The 22411-nt window shown below is 40.6% G+C and overlaps 1 protein-coding gene across 1 annotated transcript in view; it reads right to left on the reverse strand.

Annotated features, from left to right (window-relative positions):
* Positions 1 to 22411, reverse strand: part of LOC126385214 (pleckstrin homology domain-containing family A member 5-like) — a 628760-nt gene that overhangs the window by 199718 nt on the left and 406631 nt on the right. Inside the window, exons 6-8 of the mRNA XM_050036817.1 lie at positions 12650 to 12824; positions 7015 to 7119; positions 2886 to 2958 (exon numbers count right to left, since the gene is read on the reverse strand). Coding sequence (XP_049892774.1) covers positions 2886 to 2958; positions 7015 to 7119; positions 12650 to 12824 — 353 coding nt within the window. The remainder of the gene's footprint in view (positions 1 to 2885; positions 2959 to 7014; positions 7120 to 12649; positions 12825 to 22411) is intronic.

Below are 22411 nucleotides of genomic sequence, written 5' to 3' on the forward strand. Positions count from 1 at the left end.
GCTAGCAAAGTAGTTTTGTGTTGCTATGTGTGGTATTTATTCAGTTATGGGAAATCACGATGTCTAGAAAGCAGCAGTGGCCGCAGCTGACAGGGACAGTTAGCAAAGCTAACATCAGGACGTCATCTGTTAAAAGCCTCCTGTTGTCGGATANGGTATTTATTCAGTTATGGGAAATCACGATGTCTAGAAAGCAGCAGTGGCCGCAGCTGACAGGGACAGTTAGCAAAGCTAACATCAGGACGTCATCTGTTAAAAGCCTCCTGTTGTCGGATATGACATGAAACTACTCCAGTTAGCTCAATCATGTTGTAACTAAGACATCCGCTGGAAAAAAATTTTTTTTTCATGTTGACGGGACGGCGTTTTGGGTGAAGCGGTCGCTATGAACGCAGAGCTTGCTGTTTCTGTAGGTACACATTTCCTGGGGACACCTGCACGTCTCTCCCCGTCCATTGAGATTGGCTAAAGCGCAGCATCGTTCAAACTCAAAGCCCCCCCCTCTCTAGTCGTCTTTCACACAGTGCTGCTGACAGATCTACAATGTAAATTGCAGAATCTGTCTTGAGAGATTAGGTGACTACAACAACATGTCGGCTTGCACATGAACAAACACAGTTCTGACTCAAATAATAGTGAACTAAAAATAGGACAAGAATAACCCGATGACATCACACACGCCGTGAAAGACAAGCGGGGATAATTGGTGAGTACCAGCGTGTAGCGTGTACCAGGCATAATGCAAGTCCTGAGTCTGAAATATGTCTGTCAGCGAGTCCTCCTCCACCTTTTTTAAGACTCCACCGTAGACAACGGCAGCATTTCTCCTACCACGTAGCGAGCCACAAGCTCCGTGGCTTCTTTCAGACTGATAGGTTTAACGTTATCTCCGTTATTAGAACCAAACGACAGCCGTTGCTATTTCGGAGCTGAAGGACCAGCGTTCTAAAAGTAACGGAAGTAACTGATGTCTTGTTTGAAAATGTACTTAAGTATTTGATTACTCAAACAGCAAACTAACGCGTTAGGTTACTCGTTACTGCAAAAAGTAATCAACGTGTTCTAACGCGTTAGAGTACCTGTCTGTCTTGAGAGATTAGGTGACTACAACAACATGTCGGCTGGCACATGAACAAACACAGTTCTGACTCAAATAATAGTGAACTAAAAATAGGACAAGAATAACCCGATGACATCACACACGCCGTGAAACACAAGCGGGGATAATTGGTGAGTACCAGCGTGTAGCGTGTACCAGGCATGATGCAAGTCCTGAGTCTGAAATATGTCTGTCAGCGAGTCCTCCTCCACCTTTTTTTAGACTCCACCGTAGACAACGGCAGCATTTCTCCGACCACGTAGCGAGCCACAAGCTCCGTGGCTTCTTTCAGACTGATAGGTTTAACGTTATCTCCATTATTAGAACCAAACGACAGCAGTTGCTGTTTCGGAGCTGAAGGACCAGCGTTCTAAAAGTAACGGAAGTAACTGATGTCTTGTTTGAAAATGTACTTAAGTATTTGATTACTCAAATAGCAAACTAACGCGTTAGGTTACTCGTTACTGCAAAAAGTGATCAAAGTACTCTAACGCGTTACAAAGTAAATTATCATTATACCCCCTCTCTCTTACTATGTTTCCTGTAAACATATGTACTTTCACTGTCACATCAACACAAAATGCTCTCTCAAAACAAAACAAAACAAAACAAAAGTAAAGAAAACAAAAACAAAATATTTCTTTTATATTTGTAAATGACTTCCTGACAGTAGTGCAGAAAATGTACCTTTAATTAAATCACAACAAGTTTTGGCTTTATCATCCAACCACAAAATGCAACTACAGCTGTCTGAGGATGAACGAATTTCTGTGTAAATTGTAAATGGACTGAACTTGAATAGCACCTTTCTAGTCTTCCAACCACTCAAAGCACTTTTAGACTACAGGTCACATTCACCTATTCACACATACATTCACACACTGGCGGCCGAGGCTACCATGCACGGTGCCACCTGCTACTCAGTAACCATTCACACGCACTGACACACTGATGGAACAGCCACCGGGGGCAAGTTGGGGTTCAGCATCTTTCCCAAGGATACTTTGACATGTGGACTGGAGGAACTGGGGATCAAACTGCTGATCTTCTGATTAATGGACAACCCGCTCTACCTCTGAGCCACAAACTATAAAATGACAATAAATCTGTATTGTATCATATTGCATTGTTTCATTTAGTTTCGTATCATATTGCATCGTATCATATCGTATCATATTGTATCATATCGTTATACCCCTCTCTCTCTTCCTATGTTTTCTGTAAGTGTATCTTCTGTCACATTAACACAAAATGCTCACTAAAAACTAAACAAAAAAAAATCCTCCATGTTTGCAAAACACCTCCTGACAATAGTGCAGAAAATGGTCTTTTAATTACATCACAATGATTTTTGGTTTTATCATCCAACTGCAAATGGCACTGTCTGTACATCCAGTTTCAAAGTAAAGGCCTGCTGCTGTTATACAATGTTTTATTGTGAAGGACAGCAGGAAGTGATGACTGCAGCAGATGAATGGAGTGGAACCGAGGCAGATACCAATCAGTGAATCCCTAATCTGCATTTCCAATGTTTTCCTACTTATTTACTCAGATTTTCTCCCTTAATTTGTCTGTATGTTTACAATAAACAGTAAAACGTAAGATGGCCTTCAATCAAGAATGGTATAATCCTTGAAATGGGGAATGTGCTTGTTAAAATACCCTTGAACAGAACATGGACTTGCTTTTGATTTGTCAGTTACACCAATTTCATTTACCAGCACGCATCATACATTTGGCATTTGGATATGTGTGTGTGTGTGTGTGTGTGTGTGTGTGTCCTCACCACGGTAGTAGAAGAGGCACATGTCGGACAGAACAAACCATCTCTTCTTCCACAGCTTCATGCCTGTGCTGTCCTGCAGGGGACAAAGGTCATAGACCATCAGTAAATCAGTCAAAGTGTTGTCATTACAGAAAACATTACACTCTCTCTGTCTCTCTTTTGCTCACAATCTCAGTCTCTCTCCTTTGATCTCCCCTCACTTCCCTTCTCTTGACAGTCTCGCTGTCTCTCCCTCTGGCTGCTTCTATTAACCAGCTTCTATCTACCCCTCTGAGACAAATTGCTCTGTTTTATCTCTTTATAATGCAGTAACAAATTTGCCTGTGTGATGCTCGGGGCGAAGGGCTATGCTTTGTTCTCTGTGCTGCTGCTCTGGTTCTTGTTTATACACTCCCTGGTGTTGTAATGACTGCAGCGACAATACTAATGCTTTTAGACCATTCGCTCACTGTTTGCAACGTGTGACATTTGGCCACAGGTCCTGAGTTTAGGAGCTTTGGGTACACACTGATTACACTGCTTCAGTGGGGGAGCACTTTGCCTGACAAGTCCGAGGAGAGGTGTGAAGTGAATCGATTTTCATCTTGATGTGAACCCAGTGAGCAGCAGCACAGGTGCTGAGGCTTAGATGGAAATTATTGACAGTGGCTCTAACTGGGATCTGGAAGCTGAGTTGAATAGTGCTTGATGAGGCTGTCTTTAGGGAGTTGCAGAGTGGTCAGAGGTCCACAGACCAATTGAAAAATTGACCCACAGTAGACCTCTGTGGAGTGAAGAAAATTGCTCAACTTGCAAGGAACGAGTGGAAAAGTGACCAGAGAAAAGCCGAGATAGGTTTGCTGATGTCCAGTTAAGCCCCGCAGCGGGAACACAGTCCTCCCATCAGGTTGTCCACACACACTTTGGATGCGTCAGGATTCAATGTTTCCAACCCTACAATGTTTTACATTACTGCCAACCATTCCTCCAAGACCATGGAGTTTTATATTTTCTAACTGTGTTCCCCACCTTCCATGGCTTCCATAGATTTCTGTTCATTATTAAATCAAACCACACAGACACTTGAAACTTGCATAACCTAGTAAAGTGAAAACTACGCCATTAATATTTTTTCCAAGTGGAGTTTTGTTACTGTTTCAAATCACTTGGCAAATGCAACACCTTTAACCTACAAGTAGGTTTCAAATTTCTGTAAGTTGATTTTCATACTTCAGTTAAGAATAGATAGATAGATAGATAGATAGATAGATTAGCTTTATTAATCCCCACGGGGAAACTGATTTACCACCAGGTCAAAAAACAAACAAACAGCCAACAAACATCACAAAACACAACAATGAACATAGTGGGGCCCTTAAAAACGGAGTTAGAAACGTGATTAAAAGCCACTAAGGACATGATTAAAAGCTAGGGGATAAAAATACAATAAGGAAACAGCACCAGCCAGGAAGATAGAAATGAATAAAAACAATTCAATAAATAAATAAATAAATAAGAACCATCAGCAAATACAGCACACAAGTATGCTGCTGTGCAGCAGGCCACGTCTAACAGTGTTTTTTTTTTTTTTTAAATATTTAACTGCTGCAAGAACGAAGGACCTTCTCAGACGTTCATTTGAGCACTAAGGCATGACAAGTCGCTCACTGAATGGGCTTCTAAGTCCCTTAAATACATTGTGCAGTGGATGATTTTCATGAAACAAAACCACTCTTAATTTTGACCCAGTTCTCTTCTCCACAATGACATCAAGAGACTCTGGAGTTAGAACAATAACAGAACCAGCTTGCTTGATAATCTTATTGATCCTGTTCTTGTAATCCACAGATATGCTGCCCCCCCCAGCAAAGTACAGCATTAAACAGGACACTAGCCAGGATACCTTGATAAAAGACATCCAGAGGCCTTGTGCTAATGTCAAAGGATCTCAGTTTTCTGAGAAAGAAAAGCCTAGATTGAGCCTTCTTCACTACGACCTCAGTATTTTCTTTCCAGTTTAACTTGCAATCGAGGTGGACATGGGCCTGTCACGATAACAAATTTTGCTGGGCGATTAATTGCGTCAGAAATTATTGCGATAAGCGATAATATTGCGTAATATTGTGCTTTTAAGACCATTTTTATTATTGTTGTAATTTTGCTGTTTTTAGACCATTTTTTAAACGTATAATAAAAGCATATTGATGTAAGTACACCCTTTTAAAGAGAAATAAACACTTATTTAACAAGAATATTTAGGAATGCAAAAAAGAAAATTTAAATATCTGAAATAACACGTAAATATATTGAAATAAATAAATTAAAAAAAAAAAAATAGGCCGTCAGTCTCTCATTCTCAGGTGTGCCGTTAAGTTGCTCATATTCGCTCTTTTTGTTGAGATGGTTTTAGAACAAACAACACCGGCTCATCCAAATTACTGGGCTCCCCTCTGTCATTTGGTTTAAATCCAAAATACTCCCACACAGGGGCTGTGGCATTTGGTTTAGGAACAAGTTCCCTGTCTTTCTCTTGCACTCAACTCTCTTTTTTTTCTCTGCCTCATCTCCCCCTCACGAAAATCGCACTGTGTGCGTGTGTGTGTGTAGCCCACAGCCCCGCTAGAACACATTGGACACGTCGCACTGCAGCTCGACAACAGACAACCTCTCAAGTTTCAGGATACTGAGTATGGATATGGATTAAACAGACCAGAAGTTTTGTCTGGTATATTATGGACTTCGTACAGAGTCAGGCTATCCCCCCCTGCCTCCAGTTTTAATGCCAAGCTAGGCTAACCATGTCCCGACTTCAGCTGTGTACTTAAGGGTATACTATGCAGGATTGTCGGTAACTGTTTCTAAACACACTAGCCAGTAAACGTGAAAGTAAAAGTTGACCCCAGATTCACTCCCATTTGGGATTTTGCCTCACTATGTATGCTTTTTACACACTGGCATCCTATCACTACCTTTATATAGAGCCCAAATTTCACATAGGTGCTGAGGGAGAAAGTAAAACTAGAATTACTGCCTTGCAATTGTTTGTCTCCATGAACCAGTCAAGTTGCAGGTAGTTTACATTGATGTCTGTCCAGACTCATACTGTATGTAGCCATGACAGTTGATAAAGCTCCAAATATGGATGTTGCTGCAAAAAAGATAAAAATTCTTAAACATGAATGCTTCACACACATCTTCAACCTGGCAGCAAAAAAGATCTATACAATCACAATTTGTGATATTGGGCTTTATATAAATAAGTAAAAATCAGCACAGTTTCAACATAGACACCCAAGATTAGAGTCACTAATTAAGTATCTGATCAAATGTCACCCCATCTGTTCCTGAGATATGATGTTGAGTAATGGCCAGAAAAACATTTTTGCATAACATTACGATGTCACAGTGAAGTTGATCATTGATGTTTCAATCTAAGAGACATATGTATGATATTTGGTCATAATTAGCACATGAATTGTCGAGTTACCACCAAAAACATGATTTGTAAGGTCACAGTGACCTCAATATTTTATTGTTGGCTACCAAAATCTAATCAGTTCATCACTGAGTCCAAGTGGACGTTTGTGCCAAATTTGAGACAATTCCCTCTCAAATTCTTGAGATATTGCATTCACAATAATGGGACAGACAGACGGACAGACATTAAACAACCCGAAAACATACTGCCTTCACCCATAGCTGTTGCTGGCATAGAGGCATAAAAATAAAGTGGTTTTCCCTCTCAAGTGATGATTGAAAGAGATGACATCTGTTTGAGTCTATGCATTGTTTTGTTTTTTTCTGTTTGTTTTTTTAAGAAAACCCTGCATAGTATATCTGAAATGTACAGTCATGCAATTAAAGCAAATACTTCTCATAATTGTTTGGAAAATAAAGCAAATAAGTGTATTTCCCAAAATGTTTCTTTTATGATTTTCCTTGAGATTCACTGTGATAGCAAACAATAATGCAGAAACAATTCCAAATGCAGTGAATAGTACTACTTTCAGTGTACTGTATGTTCATCATTGTGCATCCTTCACCATACATATTGGCTGCCCAGCCATATTCCCTCGCCTGTCTGGTATCTGTCCCACACAAACTCAAACATATCCCATCATTTTTAAGTTGAATGACCTTTCTTCTGTACCTGTTTGTAAAGCCAGTTGCTCTTGACCACCGGAGCATTGGGGTTCCTCTTGATGGAGTTTGACCTTTTTCCAAAGTTGTGAACTTTTTTGAAAGACCTAGAGGGCTGTTGAAACACAAGAAAGGGTAACAAATGTAGATCATTCACAAATATAAGGTAAATGCAGCTCTACAGAAGCAACATTTACAATACAGATATTGAAATGCACATAATTTTATACTTAAGTGACACAAAATACTCCATAACCCTTAATAATCAGCCGATATTATGCTTCTGTTTCCATCCTGCATCTCCTACAGAGAAACACAGCAGAGACTTGGAGAGACACAGAGGGAGAAAAAATAACCCAGCATATCACCTTCTCTCCCTCAATGTCAACACAACAATCTGATGAGACAAGCATGTGGTGCATTGGATGTAAAGGAGCTTGCACTGTGAAACAGCAGCTTCTCCAGCAGCTATAAAAAGCAACAGAGGCAGATGTATTCAGCTCATTAAACAAAGTATATACCACATCCCCCATACATCATAGCTCACTTACTGAAATATGCAGCACTGCAGCAAAAAGGTATCTTTTATGTAAGTCAATAGCAGAAAAATACGAGGAGTTCTTTGATTAAGTCCAAATTGAAGACAAATAAGATATTACTATTGAAACATTTACCAGATGTTGACATATTGTGTGTGCATTCATTAGACTAAAGTTTTCCCAAGTTTTCTGTGGCTCTCTAACCTTTCCTATAGCACCGCAATCAGATCTGAACATCTACTGAGAACAATTATAAGCAGACTTAGTACCGTTTTATACTAGAAACTAATGCTGTGAAATTTACTGTAGATAATGATAATATCTATCTGTGACAAATCTGAAATAATACTCATCTGCCCAAAATCCTTCTCTACAGCAACACAAAACGTCACCCTCAGCATTGACAACACCATCCTCTCTCCCTCCCCATTCATCCGCAACCTTGGTATCATCTTCGACAATAACCTCTCATTTGAACATCACATCAGCCGCCTCACCCAAACTGCCTTCTTTCACCTTAGGAACATTGCCCGTCTCCGTCCATTACTCTCCTTCTCTGCCGCTGAAACTCTCATCCATGCTTTCATCACCTCAAGACTGGACTACTGCAACAGCATCCTCTACGGCTCATCATCCAAAGTCCTCAACAAACTTCAGTACATCCAAAACTCTGCTGCCCGCCTCCTCACCCACACCAGCTCCCGTGAACATATAACCCCTGTCCTGCAAAACCTTCACTGGCTCCCTGTCCCGTACAGAATCAATTTCAAGATCCTCCTCCTCACCCACAAAGCCCTCCACAGCCAGGCCCCCTCCTACCTCACGGACATGCTCCACCACCACACTCCCTCCCGCAACCTTCGATCATCCGACAAAAACCTCCTCTCACCTCCACACAGGACCAAGCACCGAACCTGGGGCGACAGAGCCTTCTCCATAGCCGCCCCCTCCCTCTGGAACACCCTCCCTATACACATCCGTGACTGTCCAAATCCATCCACCTTCAAATCACTCCTCAAAACCCACCTTTTCAAATCCACTTTTAACCTTTAACATTAGCTTTTCGTTCTCGGTTCTTCATGTGCCCTCCTTTTCTATGTTTTGCACTATGCTTTTGCACCTTGTTGTTTTATATTGTCCTTGTCTTCTGTTTATCTCTTTGCACTTACATGTATGAACTTCATTTCTTTGGTTTTAAATGTAAAGCGTCTTTGAGAGCTGTAAAAGAGCTGTATAAATAAAATGTATTATTATTATTATTATTATTATTATTATTATAATGGAGGGACTTACCCTTTTACATTTTTACATTTTCCCATAGGCTCATAGAAACTTTTGGGCTATATAAACAAAAACGATGAGCCTTAAAACACTAGGTTAGCCATGAAAAATCACCCATTTGTTTGTAGATTCCTGTTGTAAAGCCTCAAGTTGAGCATTTCAGCATTTCACCATCCTGGCCAGAAGTGACCATATTTGGATGAGAGGGTGGAGTTGCAGAGGAGCGAGAGGTTGATCTGACTCATATGATGCTTCTCAAATTCAAGCATGCTTCCTTGGTAGATCCCTCCAAGTCGGGTCCTACAGAGGCTAGCAAAACTCCTTCCTAGCATTCGGTGAACACACATTGGAACAGGCTAATGAGTGTTAATTGTGGGCACTTCATGCCCGCTGAGGATACACACATGCATCTTTGAAAATCATCTAAAGGATGGACCTGGTCCTTGGTAGAATTTGATGAATCCTTGATATCGGAACAGTCCTTCGACAGGATTTGAGAATGTAGCCTCCTTGGAATTTAGCTACTTAAGGATTCATCCTTGACTTTGAGAAGCACCAATAGACTGTGTTGACGCCTCGTAGACAGCCTGTTACTTAAAGCAGTATTGCCTTTAACAAAATGACCATTTGTAAATCACTGAGTCATGCTGTTGCCTTGAATTGATAAAGTAAACTCTGTTTTCTTGCATTCCTCCACAGAAAATGGACAACATATTGATTTCCTGATTGATTGAGGAACACATTTAACATTTAACAACAGAAAACTGTATAAAAGCATCCATTTACAGTCTCATCTTTTCATTTATGCTTAGTTCTTCCCAAACACATGCCTTTTTGCTAAAACATTACTATTTACAACTGAAGTGAGAGTGAAACTTATCTATGTTCTCTTCAAAGCATGACTCCAGTACTCTTTTTTTTTTTTTTTTTAGTGCCAGTGTTCTCAATGATATTCAGCCTGTCCCTGGCTCGTATGAAGTGCTTTGATTAGCTGGTTCAATATCATATCTGCTCCTCACTAACCTGCATGCTGGACCCACTTCAGTTTGCCTACCATCCCAACTGATCTAGAGATGATGCCATAGCACACATCCTCTGCACCACCCTGTCTCACCTGGAAAGAAAGGGAGCTATGTGAGATTGCTGTTCATTAACTACAGTTCAGTGTTTAACACCATAGTTCCCTCCAGGCTGGTGACAAAGCTCAAGGACCTGGGATTAAACACCTCACTGTGCACATGGATCCTTGACTTCCTGACAGGCATACCCCAGGTGGTGAGAGTGGGCAGACACACCTCTTCCACCTTCATCCTTAACACTGGAGAACCCCAGGGCTGCGTTTTGAGTCCCCTGCTGTACTTTCTGTACACACATGACTGTGTAGCCACTTTAGACTCCAACTCCATTATTAAGTCTGCTGACGACACAGCTGTGGTTGGCCTGATCACCGATAATAATGAAAAGGTCTACCTGATAGAAGCAGAGGACCTGACCCACTTTTGTCAGTACAACCTACTCCTGAACGTCAGCAAAACTAAGGAGATGATAGTGGACTTTGGGAAGAAGCAGCTAAGAAACTACGTTCCCCTTAATATCAACAGGTCTTCGGTGGAGAGGGTACATAGACCTGGGCACTGTATACTGACTCAGTAGTAAAAAAGGCAAGGCAGAAACTGTATCATCTTAGACACCTAAGGAAATTTTAGGTATCCCTTTAAATACTGAGAAATCTCTACTACTGCAACATCAAGAGCATCCTGACGGGGAACATCACTGATTGGTATGGAAACAGCAATGATCAGGACTGCAAAGCCCTACAAAGAGTGGTTCATTCAGCTGAACACACTACAGGCGCTCCTCTACCCTGCCTCAAGAATATTTACACAAGGCACTGGAAAAAATAAGGCCAGGACAATTATTAAAGATCCTAAAACTGCCTTTCTCCCTATTAATCTCTGGAAAACGGTACCAGTCACATCAGGTCAGCACTGAGAGGCTCAGGCACAGCTTCTACCTCCCCCACACTGTATTAAATGCACACATTGAAACAAGTGACAGATTATGGCTATGTACAGCACACAAGACAGGACTAAGAAAGAGGATTGAGAATTTAATAGAGCAACGCGTTTAGCTTACAGCTTCATCAGGCTCATGAGCCACTTTATATGTGTTTTTTTCTTTACACGTTTGTACTTTTGCCACAGTACCAGCACCTTGACTTCAGCTGTGCATGGGCATTTTTGACAGATTATGTCGGTGAAGATTCTCAGTCATTCAAGTCATGGTAATCATAAGTGCTATATCATAGGCAACTGGACTTGCTTGCGTTTCGCCTCTCGTCCTCTTGTTCTTGGATGAGAGGCGAAACATCTTCAAGAAATGCAAGCAAGTCCAGTTGCCTACAATATAGCACTTATGAAGTGAAAAATTAGATTTCATTGAAATTTTATTTATATGATTTCATGTGAAGAATAAAATTGAAATTGAGTAAATTGCATGTTGTGAGTATATGGGTACATTTCTGTTCAGAACTGAGAACACTTCAATAGAATAAAGCTCATTTGTGTATAAAAAAAGAAAACAAACAAAATCAGGCTCTCATTCATTGTCTACAGAGCAGCTCCAGACATTATACTTAATAACATCACAAGTGTGAGCCTTCTCTGGTCTCTGAGAGAGAGTAGCTCATGCTCATGTATTTTTTTTCCCCTGTTAAAGGTTTTTTTGGGGGGAGTTTTCCCTTAGGACAGAGGGATGTCGTATGCTGTAAAGCCCTGAGGCTAATTGTGATTTGTGATATTGGGCTTTATAAATAAAACTGAATTGAAATTGATGTTCAGAAATATTGTTTAAACTTTCCTAAACCATGGAATCAAAATCCTTAATTTAGGTGATGTTCCCGTTTAAGATTATATAGAATAACCCATTGCCACTTTTCCAACTATTCTTACTACTTCACCTACTTACCCATTCAGGCAAGCATTGCAGTGTAGAATTAGTTTTCAAACAACCTTAAAATATTCCATAGTATTGGTATCGATGGCATTCATACTAATTAAACTTTTTCAACTATTCCCATCACTGTACCTTATTCTTACACATTAAAGCCTGCATTTCAGTGTATTAAAATATTCCAGATCTTTGATACCAACCAATTGCCATGTTTCCAACTATTCCTACTACTTCCCCTTCTTAAACATTCAAGCCAGAATTGCAGTGTAGTGTCGTCTTTTCAACAACCCTAAAATATTTCCCACTATGAGTATCATTCATCTTTTCAATAACATTAATACTAATTAGACCCCTTTTAACTTTTTTCAACTATTCCTTTAACTTTATCTTACTCTAATGCATGAAAGCCAGCCATTCAGTGTAGTGTCAGCTTTTGAAAAAAAACCTTACAACATTGCACATCATTCATACATTAATGGTATTATTCAACATCTAAAGTCAGCATTGCATTGTAAGTGTCATCTTTTCAGCAACCCTTCAAATATTCCATATTCAGAGCATTATTGAACTTATCACTGACATTCATACTAATAAGATCCCTTTAGACTTTTTCAGCTATTCCTATCATTTTACCTTATTCTTACATATTAAAGCCAGCATTGTAGTGTAGCGTCAGGTTTTCCAAAAATCCTTCAAATATTCCACACCATTCATACATTAATGGCGTCATTCAACATTTAAAGTCAGCATTGCAGTGTAGCGTCACATTTTTCAGCATGCAGCATTGATACCCGCAGTTTCTTCAGAAATTGCTTTCTCTAGTATAGCTGGGTTTCCCTTTAAGATTTAAGGCATGGATGGATGGAGACTGACCCGTGTGGATGAAGTGGAGGTGGTGGTGGCAGTAGTGATGGTGGTGGCCGGGCTGCCAGGAAAGGTGCTGTAGTCGGAGCCACCTGTGTAGTTTGATGCCTCGCTCATGGTGCTCATTGGACGTTCCTTCTTGTCACTGCTACTGCCCTGCTCTGATGAAGCCTTAGGAGCCGGCCTGCCACAAGGCAAGAGACATGGAGAGACAAAGAGAGAGGTCGTCAGTCAGACATTTGACCTCCATATTAATAAAGTACAGTATTATACAACACTAAAAGTGAAAGCTGGGAGGTGTGACCATCACTAAAAACACATCATTGCTTTTTTTTTTTTTTTTTTTTTTTAATTGTGTACATTCAGATTGCTTCAGATTCAGTTAGGAAAAGCAATACCTAGTTAAACCAAAGTAACCTGGATTTACACACTGCTATTCCAATGGACAGAGATTTTTCGAACAATTTTTTAGTCCAGACTCTGTGTGTTTGTTTAGTCTCAGTTCAGCTCAACAGTCAGATTGACTTTAACAAGTGCTGTTTTATCAATCTTTTATTTCCAAGGTCAAGACTGAACTTCAATGCTTGAAGCACACACATCTCTCCTTCTTCAGTTCAGTTCTTCCTTTTGAAAAAATGACACAGATGCAAGATAGAAAAATTACACTACATTCACAAAAATGACATGGAGATATATGTGGTCTGGTGGTTCTAAATAAAGGCAAACAGTGTGGGTTCTGGGTTCTCCACCAGGTTCTGGCCATGCCGGCCTGAGCTGGGCTGGGCTGGGCTGGGCCTGGCTAGGCGGGGCTGAAATTTCTCATTATTCCCTGGGCTTGAATCGGGTGGGTTCCTCCCAAATTTACCAATATTTTTTTTGTGTGTTTAATTAAACTGGCAGTTCTTTTGTGTCAGTGGGAGGAGTTTTAATTGACTGCATCAACAGAAAAAGAGAGAGAGAATAAGGGGGAACTGCAACTGAGAGAGGGAGAGTGACGAAAAGAGTGGAGAACTGGGGGAGAGAGAGAACGCATGCGAGAGAGGGACGTAAAACGAAAGAAAGAGAGAGAGGGGATGCAAGGCGACTTGGTCAGCAGTGTTTGCCTCTGCCACATCAGCAGTGGGAGAGATGTGTTAAAAATGCAGTGAAGAGTGTTGATTATCATTTATGTGCCTTATTGCCATGATGCACACTAGATGCACACTAGACGCACTGAGGGGTGTAGCCCGCTCTGCTGCACCTGTCCTGCGTGAGACAACAGACTACTGAATTACCAGTAAGCAGAAGAAGAAGAAGGAGTGGCGATATGCCTCCTCACACCAACAAAGTTTCTCTTACAGTTTACAGCCATGTCGGTGAAAACATGTATTTTTCACACCCATTTTCCCCCCGGGCAGCACAGAAGATCTATAGAATCAACACAGTCTTAAGGTGGGCATCCAAGTATAGTGTCACCAATTCAGTATCTGAACAAATGTCTTCCTATCTATTCCTGAGATATGACATTGAAAAACTGCCAGAAAAGTATTTTCATGCAGAACATTATAATTATAATAATAATAATAATAATAATAGTACATTTTATTCAGGCAGACCCTATCTTCACTCTCTTATAACACACTGTGTGTGTCAGGACCATTAAAGAGAGGGAGGATGAGAACAAGAGGAAGGGTAGAGTGGCTTGAATGAGCGTGAGCAGACAGGGAGGCAACAGAGACACAAGCTGCAGAAACAAAGATAAAGAAAGTGAGAATGTAAGAGAAGTGAGCTGGTCCCATGAATCACAGCTATTATTCTCTGGGTGTCACCTCTGATACATGCCTTTACATCCAACTAATTTAAATGGCCTGCCAACTTGGCTTTGACTAATTGGACCAGCTCAAAGGTTTTACCCCTAGTGAAGTAGAAGGACAAAAGTTAATGTGAGGAAAAGAACGTTCAGAGTTGAAAACTACCACAGTAACAACCCATCTCTGCTCCCTAGCTCAGCGGAATGAAGCAAAACATCGCTTTGTTATTATTATTGACAGCAACATTATACGGAACATGGAAGGGCTCTAAATGGTAAATGGACCTGCACTTGTATAGTGCCTTTCTAGTCTGACCACTCAAAGTGCTTTTTACACTACAAGTCACATTCACCCATTCACACACTGGTGGCCAAGGCTACCATACAAGGTGCCACCTGCTTCTCAGTTTTTAACACACTCACACACCGATGGAACAGCATCAGTGTCTTGCTCAAGGATACTTTGAAATGCAGACTGGAGGAGCTGAGGATCGAGCTGTTGATCTTCCGATTAGCGGACAACTGGAGTTAGTGGACAACTCACTCTACCTCTAAGCCACCAACCGTCACCCCCTCGTACAAATTTGACATATTAATAGAACATCAAAATAGATGTTTAGAGCCCTTCTGCATTCCATAACATCAGTCACTTTTAATTATAATCAAAAGGGTGTGTTAAATATATGTTGCAAAAAAGTAAGTATACCCTGTGAGAGTAGTGGTGTGGACTTGAGTGTCTGCACTATCTTGCAGGCTTTGCTTCATTAGTTTAGGCGCAGCAAGATAAAGCAGAATCCGAGCTGAGATAAGACCTATTATATTCTTTCTGGAACTCATCAGAAGACTCCATTATCTAGTTTTGGGGAAAAGTCTTCTGTCTGGAACACATATGAATACAGCTGTACCTCAGTGTGTGGCCCCAGCTTTCAGATACACACACCAGCTGATGTTGCAGATAAAAACATTGTTTTTTCTCCCAGGTGGATCATCTGTGATTGTACTCACTGTTGATCAGATAACCAGTAAGATAGCAGCAGTAATATCCCCTGGGATAAAAAATGGATGTCTTTATCTCGCCTCCAGGTCTTTTTACTATGTCATAGGTACCTGTCTTACCTGCCTTATACACTCTTTGAAATACCATCATCCCCCTACTATTTCATTTGTAACCTGCACAGCTTTTATTTAAAATAAAAATACAGTTTATGACCACTATTGCCATAATTTACCACACTGTACTAAAGTACTGTACTTAAATTTAAATCGCCCCGCCAGAAAGAACATAAGTGGCACACCAGCAATTTAAATGCCTTGAAATGCATTAGCAGATCTTCTATATTCCACAAGGACAGCTCTGATAATCTCCTTTGCTATTCTTTAGACTACTCCGCAACATTGAGTAGCTTGAAGCCAAATGGAAAACCCCAACTCTGCAAACTGAATGTTGTCAACACTCATATTACAAAATAGAAATATCAAGAACATATTAAGTTTGTTTTAAATTTAAAAATTACCACTTGACAAGCAGATCAGTTTATTCGGAGTGTTTAAAGGATCAGTGGCATGTCTTTGCATGTTCTTTGCAGGGCTTAATGCCATGAATTTTAAAAAGGATACCCCACTAGAGCTTAGATCGGGCCCAAAAAATTCAGCCCGACCCGGCCCGAGCCCGTGCACATTATGTCCAGGACCGGCCTGGCCTGTTCAATTAACTGTTATTATGGGCCCGAGCCCGATTTAAACCCAACATTTTTCAATAAGTTGGCTGTTATAATTAACGCTAAGGACACACCGAGCGTGTTAGTGCCGCGGAAGTCCTGCGAGTGTACTCAACACCCTTTTACCTAGTTTGGTTCAAGTACACCCTAGCCCTTAAAGGGGAACTATGCCCATTTTCAGAATTCATACATGTTCTTCCTATGATCTAAGACAGTCCAAAAATATTATTAAACGCAAAACTCTCTCCCAAATCCAAAACTAGGTTGCTAAACAAAACTGAACAAAAACTGAAGCTGCTCCATAAACAATGACTTGTTGTCTTTTTTTCGACAATGGAGGAAGATGACATGAGTGGTGCATACAGAAATACTCATTCCAAGAGCCAAAACGCACTCTGGCACAAACTGTACCGTTGATAACCGTTCGGTTATCCAGAGCAGTTACCGCAAGTGTTACTTGAATAAGTAAACACTGACCAGACTGCTACATGGGTGATTTGACAGGACTGCTGAAGGTGGGATGTTCAGCTTTGTGGTTGATTACTATGCCAGTCTTACAAAGGAGGATGACACTTGAACGGTTTCGTCCATTTTGTTATGCTATCGAAGCAAATATTAGCTAATGCACTGAACAGCTAGCGTTATGGAGAAATCCAATATTCCTCTTAATACCTCCCCAGTTTCTGATTGACACGATAATCCTTAATACACATAATGTTACTCATCCCTACAACAGTAAATACTTTTTCCCTAACTGGATATTAAGTGTAAGTTGTACATACCAGCATTTTTTCCATCCAGTCTTTTTGTCTTATGGCATTTAGCCATAGTTGTCTTTGATTTTGTTGACAGGTAGTGGTGGCTGGGATTTAAATTTTGAGCCATGACTCCTTCTATTCTGGCTCCCAATAACACAACAGGACGGCATTTTGAGACTCTAGCCTACAGTCCTGTGGTGGAAAATCATGTTTTGCCTCCAGCTAACAAAATTATGTCATTGTGACATCAGGGCCTAAAAGGGTCTATACAGCACATTTGCAAAAGAGTGCCCCAGGATTGAGTCCTAAAATCTGGAGGTAGCACGTTACACACCTGGTTCCCTCATCTCACAGTCAGTGGATTTTTTGAATGGGTTTTTGGTTAGATGCCTGAAATAAGATCTGTGGTTTACAGAAGCCGATGAGACTCTTATGTTTTGTTCTACAACATAAAATACATCAGTAAATACCCCCCTCATCAATTTTGAAGCTTTTATGTGTCCTTAAAAAGGCAGGTGCTAACAAATGGCATAGTAGACATGTTAGAATATGTTAATGGAGTGTGCACAGCTGCATGTAAATGGGTATCAGTGGAATATTCATATTCATACTCAGCTTAGTAGGAATATCATCTTTTATGGAATAAGGGCAAAAATCTGAATATTTTGTGCATGTAAACATAGTGACTAATTATTTCAGCAGGGCTGGCAACACTCACATATCAACTGTGCGTGCAGTGTCTGCAAGCAAAGGCATTTGGCCATTGTTGCCAGAGGCGGATGTTCTGAATTTTCTCCCATTTCATGGCTCTGTCAGTGACACTGAGTTGCCGGCCAATTGACTGTGAGTGAGAGATGAGGCCTTCACTTGCCTCTAGTAACAAGAGCCCTACATCTAAAGCAGGGTGACTAACAGACACACAACTAAAGTCGCCCACTGACTGTTTCTCCCTCTCTCTGTCTTTTCAATCCTTTCCACTGTCTCATCTCATCTGCCTTTTCATCTTTCAGTCGCACAGTTATCTCAGTCTTTATTAACGTTTCGCGCATAAAGCCTTTCTGTGGCTGCTCTCTTTACTTTCACTTCAGTGACTTGCTGATGAAACTGGTTTGTGTGAGTAGTGGCAGTCCACGCTATTACTCAGCCAACTAAGCAGGATCAGAGAGCTCTGGAATGAGTTTTTACCCTTTTCTATTTGTTTGTAGTATGTCTCTCCCTGTGAGCACACTATTTATTTGCTCTAAATATGACTTATGTTACTGATGACTCAGCTGGATAGTGTGATGGAAAGTTCTGGTATTTGACCATATTTAACCTATAATGTGTTCTGCATGTGTTGTATAAGGTTACTTGTTTTGATGAAACTGAACTTCTCACCTAATGATATTTGTTGCTCATTTAACCCCTACTATGATAGCAGTGTTAGATACAGCAGAGGCCTAATGGAAGGAGGTTAAAGGTTACGAGCCAGGGAAGCTCAGACACCAAGTGTCCTTGTTAGTCTCCAGAGATGTTGTGTCTTAGGAATGTCAAACCAACCTGGGCTACTGCAGGCGCCACATATTTTGACTGTTGATGTGCATGTGTTATGGGAATTATAAAGATAGCGGGGCTGGAGGACTTGCGGGGCACTCACTCACTGACTGACTGTTCATGCGGTTGTATGTGTGTGTGACTCCATTCATGAATGCTTATTAAAACTCAAGAAAGACAGCCGACGTGTGAAGACTTTTTCTATAAACTGTTCATTAAATAGTTGTTTTGCCACCACAATATCAAACATCCATTTTTTGTACTCTGTCCTATGTTGTTGTTTCATTTTCATTGTTGTAACATCACACTGGATAGTACGTTACTGCTACTATAAATACTAGTTTTGAAACAAACAATGCTAATAAAACATAGATCATGATGGGGATATAATGGAAACTCCAGCTATGTATTCAAAAGAATATGTAGCACTGACTATCAAAAATACAGGGCCTAAGATCCCCCAGTCCTCCACACTGCAAATTCTATCCAGGAAGTCTGTAATACTTCATAATAAAATAACATTATTATCACTTATAGGTGATATTTAACCAAATTCTGAATTTCATGGTGAAATTCATGCAGCTAAATAAAGTGATTTTACAGAAGAATACTGCTTAATCACATTAATATATGGAATTTAACTGTGAGATTCCAATAAAATACAGTAATTCTACAGGAGCATTTTGCTAAATCACAGTAATCCAATGTACGTTAAAGGGATAGTGCACCCAAAAATTCAGCCATTATCTACTCACCCATATGCCGATGGAGGCCCTGGTGAAGTTTTAGAGTCCTCACATCCTTTGCGGAGATCGGCGGGGGCAGCAGCTAGCACACCTAATGGCAGACGGCTCCCCAGACTAACGTCCAAGAACACAAAATTGAATCTACAAAGTATCTCCATACTGCTCATCCGTAGTGATCCAAGTGTGCTGCAGCCCCGACATAAAAAGTTGTTTCGAAAAACGTCATATGAACTCTGTTTTTAGCCTCACTGTAGCCAGTAACTCTGACTGCTTCTCTGTGCTCCGCGGTCACGTGTGCGTGCTCAGGGTGATCGGAGATGCAAGAGCACAGTCTCTGAAGAGCAGCAGTCTCGTCAGTACTGATGTCCAAATTCTCAAGTGCAGGCATCGCCAATTCCCAGTCTGAACAGCAAAGACTTTCCTCATCTGTTAGCATTGCTTTGCATTTGAAACAACTACACCACCAGGTTTCCAGTGCTCGACTCCGGTATTCTGCGGCTGGCTGAGGGTTAAGCTCATGAGCTGCAGCGGCTGCCTCCATCGGCATATGGGTGAGTAGATAATGGCTGAATCTTCATTTTTGGGTGCACTATCCCTTTAACTATGAAGTTACAGTTAAATTCAGTAATTTACAGGAATGTACTGTTATATCACAGGAATGTAATGGGCTTTAACTGTGAGGTCACAGTTAAATATAGTAATTTTACAGGAGCATAATACTAAATCACAGTAATATGCAGATATAACTGTGAGATGACAGTATAAAGCTGTCATTTCACAACAATTTACTGTAAATATGATACATTAACTTACATCCATTCAGCAGCTCCACCATCCACACTCAGACACACACATCTGGTCATTTACTGCTGAATTACAGCTCACAACTCGCAACAACAACTGACGCTGCTCCGCTGAGAGTGTTTTTGCTGGCTAGCGAAACATCCTGGCACCGACTATTTCTTTGAGATTACCAGCCAGTTGCTAATGCAGCATTTGAAGATTATTACAAGCACAGCTTTTCTTGGCTTTCAATGACCAATAGTCCTAACATTATTGTCACATCTCATCGATGAAAATGAAACATAGATTTAGTATTAGTTTTTATTATCAAGATCTATTTTTAGCTTGTCTTGTTTTCATTATAGAAAAAGGTCTTTGACAAAAAAATTTCTTCATAGAAATTCTATACTGTAGTGCAAGGCTTTTAATATGAAACATCTATGCAGAGACGGAGACACAACCCATGGCATACACATTAATCATCCAGAATATCATTTCTGCATTAGTGTTGCAGAGCGGCTCATCAAGCAATTCACACAGAGTCTAAAATAAAGTTAGTTTTAGCAAGAGGTAGAAACAACTGAAGATGAATGGAGCTAAAAATGCATACTGACATTTTGGATCACTGCTGTTTTGCAGGAAGCTCTCGGCTTCCTGAATCCGGTGATACCAAACATCACATGGTCATAGATATATATACGTAGATGCCGCATTCAACGGTGCTCCTCATTGGAGCGATACGTCAACGTGGCCGCCATCTTGCCCAGGTGGAGCCGCGCTGCCTAATGCGTGTATGTCTATTGAGGCAGGAGATTATTTATGATTAAAATCATCATTACTCTCTGAATTCTCAACCGATTTTCATGCGGTTTGGTTTGTTACAATCGTCAGACATGTAGGTATGATACAGGATACTTGGTTAAATAAAAAATGCAGCTTTTCATACCAAAATATTTGATCTTATGTAGATAAAGTAACAGTAATAGTTCTACAACACATTTAAACTAAACTTTCCCCATGTAATAAATATTCTTTTTTCTTACTAGATGTACAGTGCCCACCATGATGTCATTTAATTATTAATTTTGATTATAAATGTTTAATCACATTTTAAGTCACACAATGTGCAAAAAATAGTGTATCAGCAGGGTTGTGCCGAGCTGCAGTGTAGTTACACATTCTGATTAACAAATGTTGGTTTTGTACAAGTGAAAATAAATGACTTAGAGCTGCATGTTTACACAAAATTTTGCTTTAATCTCATATGTATAACACCACAGTGCTCATGGGAGCCTGGACACAGAACTGTTTACATTATTAGGTCATATTTACAAAAAATACAGTGTACAGTAGCTAGTATTATTTTTAGGAGTCTGCCCAGTCCTGTCGAAGTCCTCAGGTCTGAAGTGACAGCTGCACATGACTGAGGAGTCACTCGGGACAAAGTCCTTTCTCCTCACTGCTGCTACCCATGCCCGTCTCCTACCTGTGTTTTTTGGGAAACTACACACAAAATAAGTGTGTCAGAAAAACGCAGTTCCACATAATTTGTAGTTACAATTCAGGCCACAAGTTAACTACTAACGTTATACTGCTTTATGTTACGTTGGTGCCATGAAACAGGTAGTTGACAATTTGGAATAACACATACACCGACATAGCTGTTTGACAAAGCTTCATAATTTTATAAGTAATATTATATAAATGTTAACCTTTTTTCTTCAAGTTGTGCGACATAGCGTTAGCTTAATTTGGCATTAGGACCAGATCAGGACAGTTACTTCACTTGATTAGCTTAAAAGAAGGATCACTTCTTCAGATATATATCTCATTAAACATGTTCGTAACAGTAAAATATTGTAAAACAACTTCTTACCTGTGGAATGTCATTCCCTTCTGCTTGGTTTTCACACTTCTCTCGTTCGTACACCCAAATGCAGAGCAAAAATGTGGCATTTTTGCCGAGTCTGACATGGGTCTGAACCGGTCAGAGCACCTAGGCAAGATGGCGGCGGTATTAACGCATCCCACAAGCCAGGGTGCGGCATCTATGTATATATATCTATGCCGGCGTACAGCTTGACATCAGCGTGGCGCTGATTGGCTATTCGCTAGACCCGCCCCTACCCCCGGCGTTCATTGGTCCGTCCATCGTTTGGATGAGATAAATCGCAAATTCATTGCAGTATTCCAGACCAGAGATGCAAGCCTACTCAGTTGAGTGGGCGGGGTCTATGGTCTGGAACCAGGCCAAAGAGCATGGATACCAAGAGGCGAAGCTCAATAGAACGCCCCATAGCAACAAATTCCCCCATGGTTTCGTCCTACCGCCGCCATTTTGGACCGTCAGCAGACCGCAGCAGACCCGCTTGCATACAAAAACACACAGACAAACTTAAGTATATCGCTATTAATTATGCTTACAATGCTACTCACCTCGTGAT

The sequence above is a fragment of the Epinephelus moara genome, chromosome 23 (genome assembly GCF_006386435.1).
Source record: "Epinephelus moara isolate mb chromosome 23, YSFRI_EMoa_1.0, whole genome shotgun sequence".
NCBI classification, from domain to species: domain Eukaryota; kingdom Metazoa; phylum Chordata; class Actinopteri; order Perciformes; family Serranidae; genus Epinephelus; species Epinephelus moara.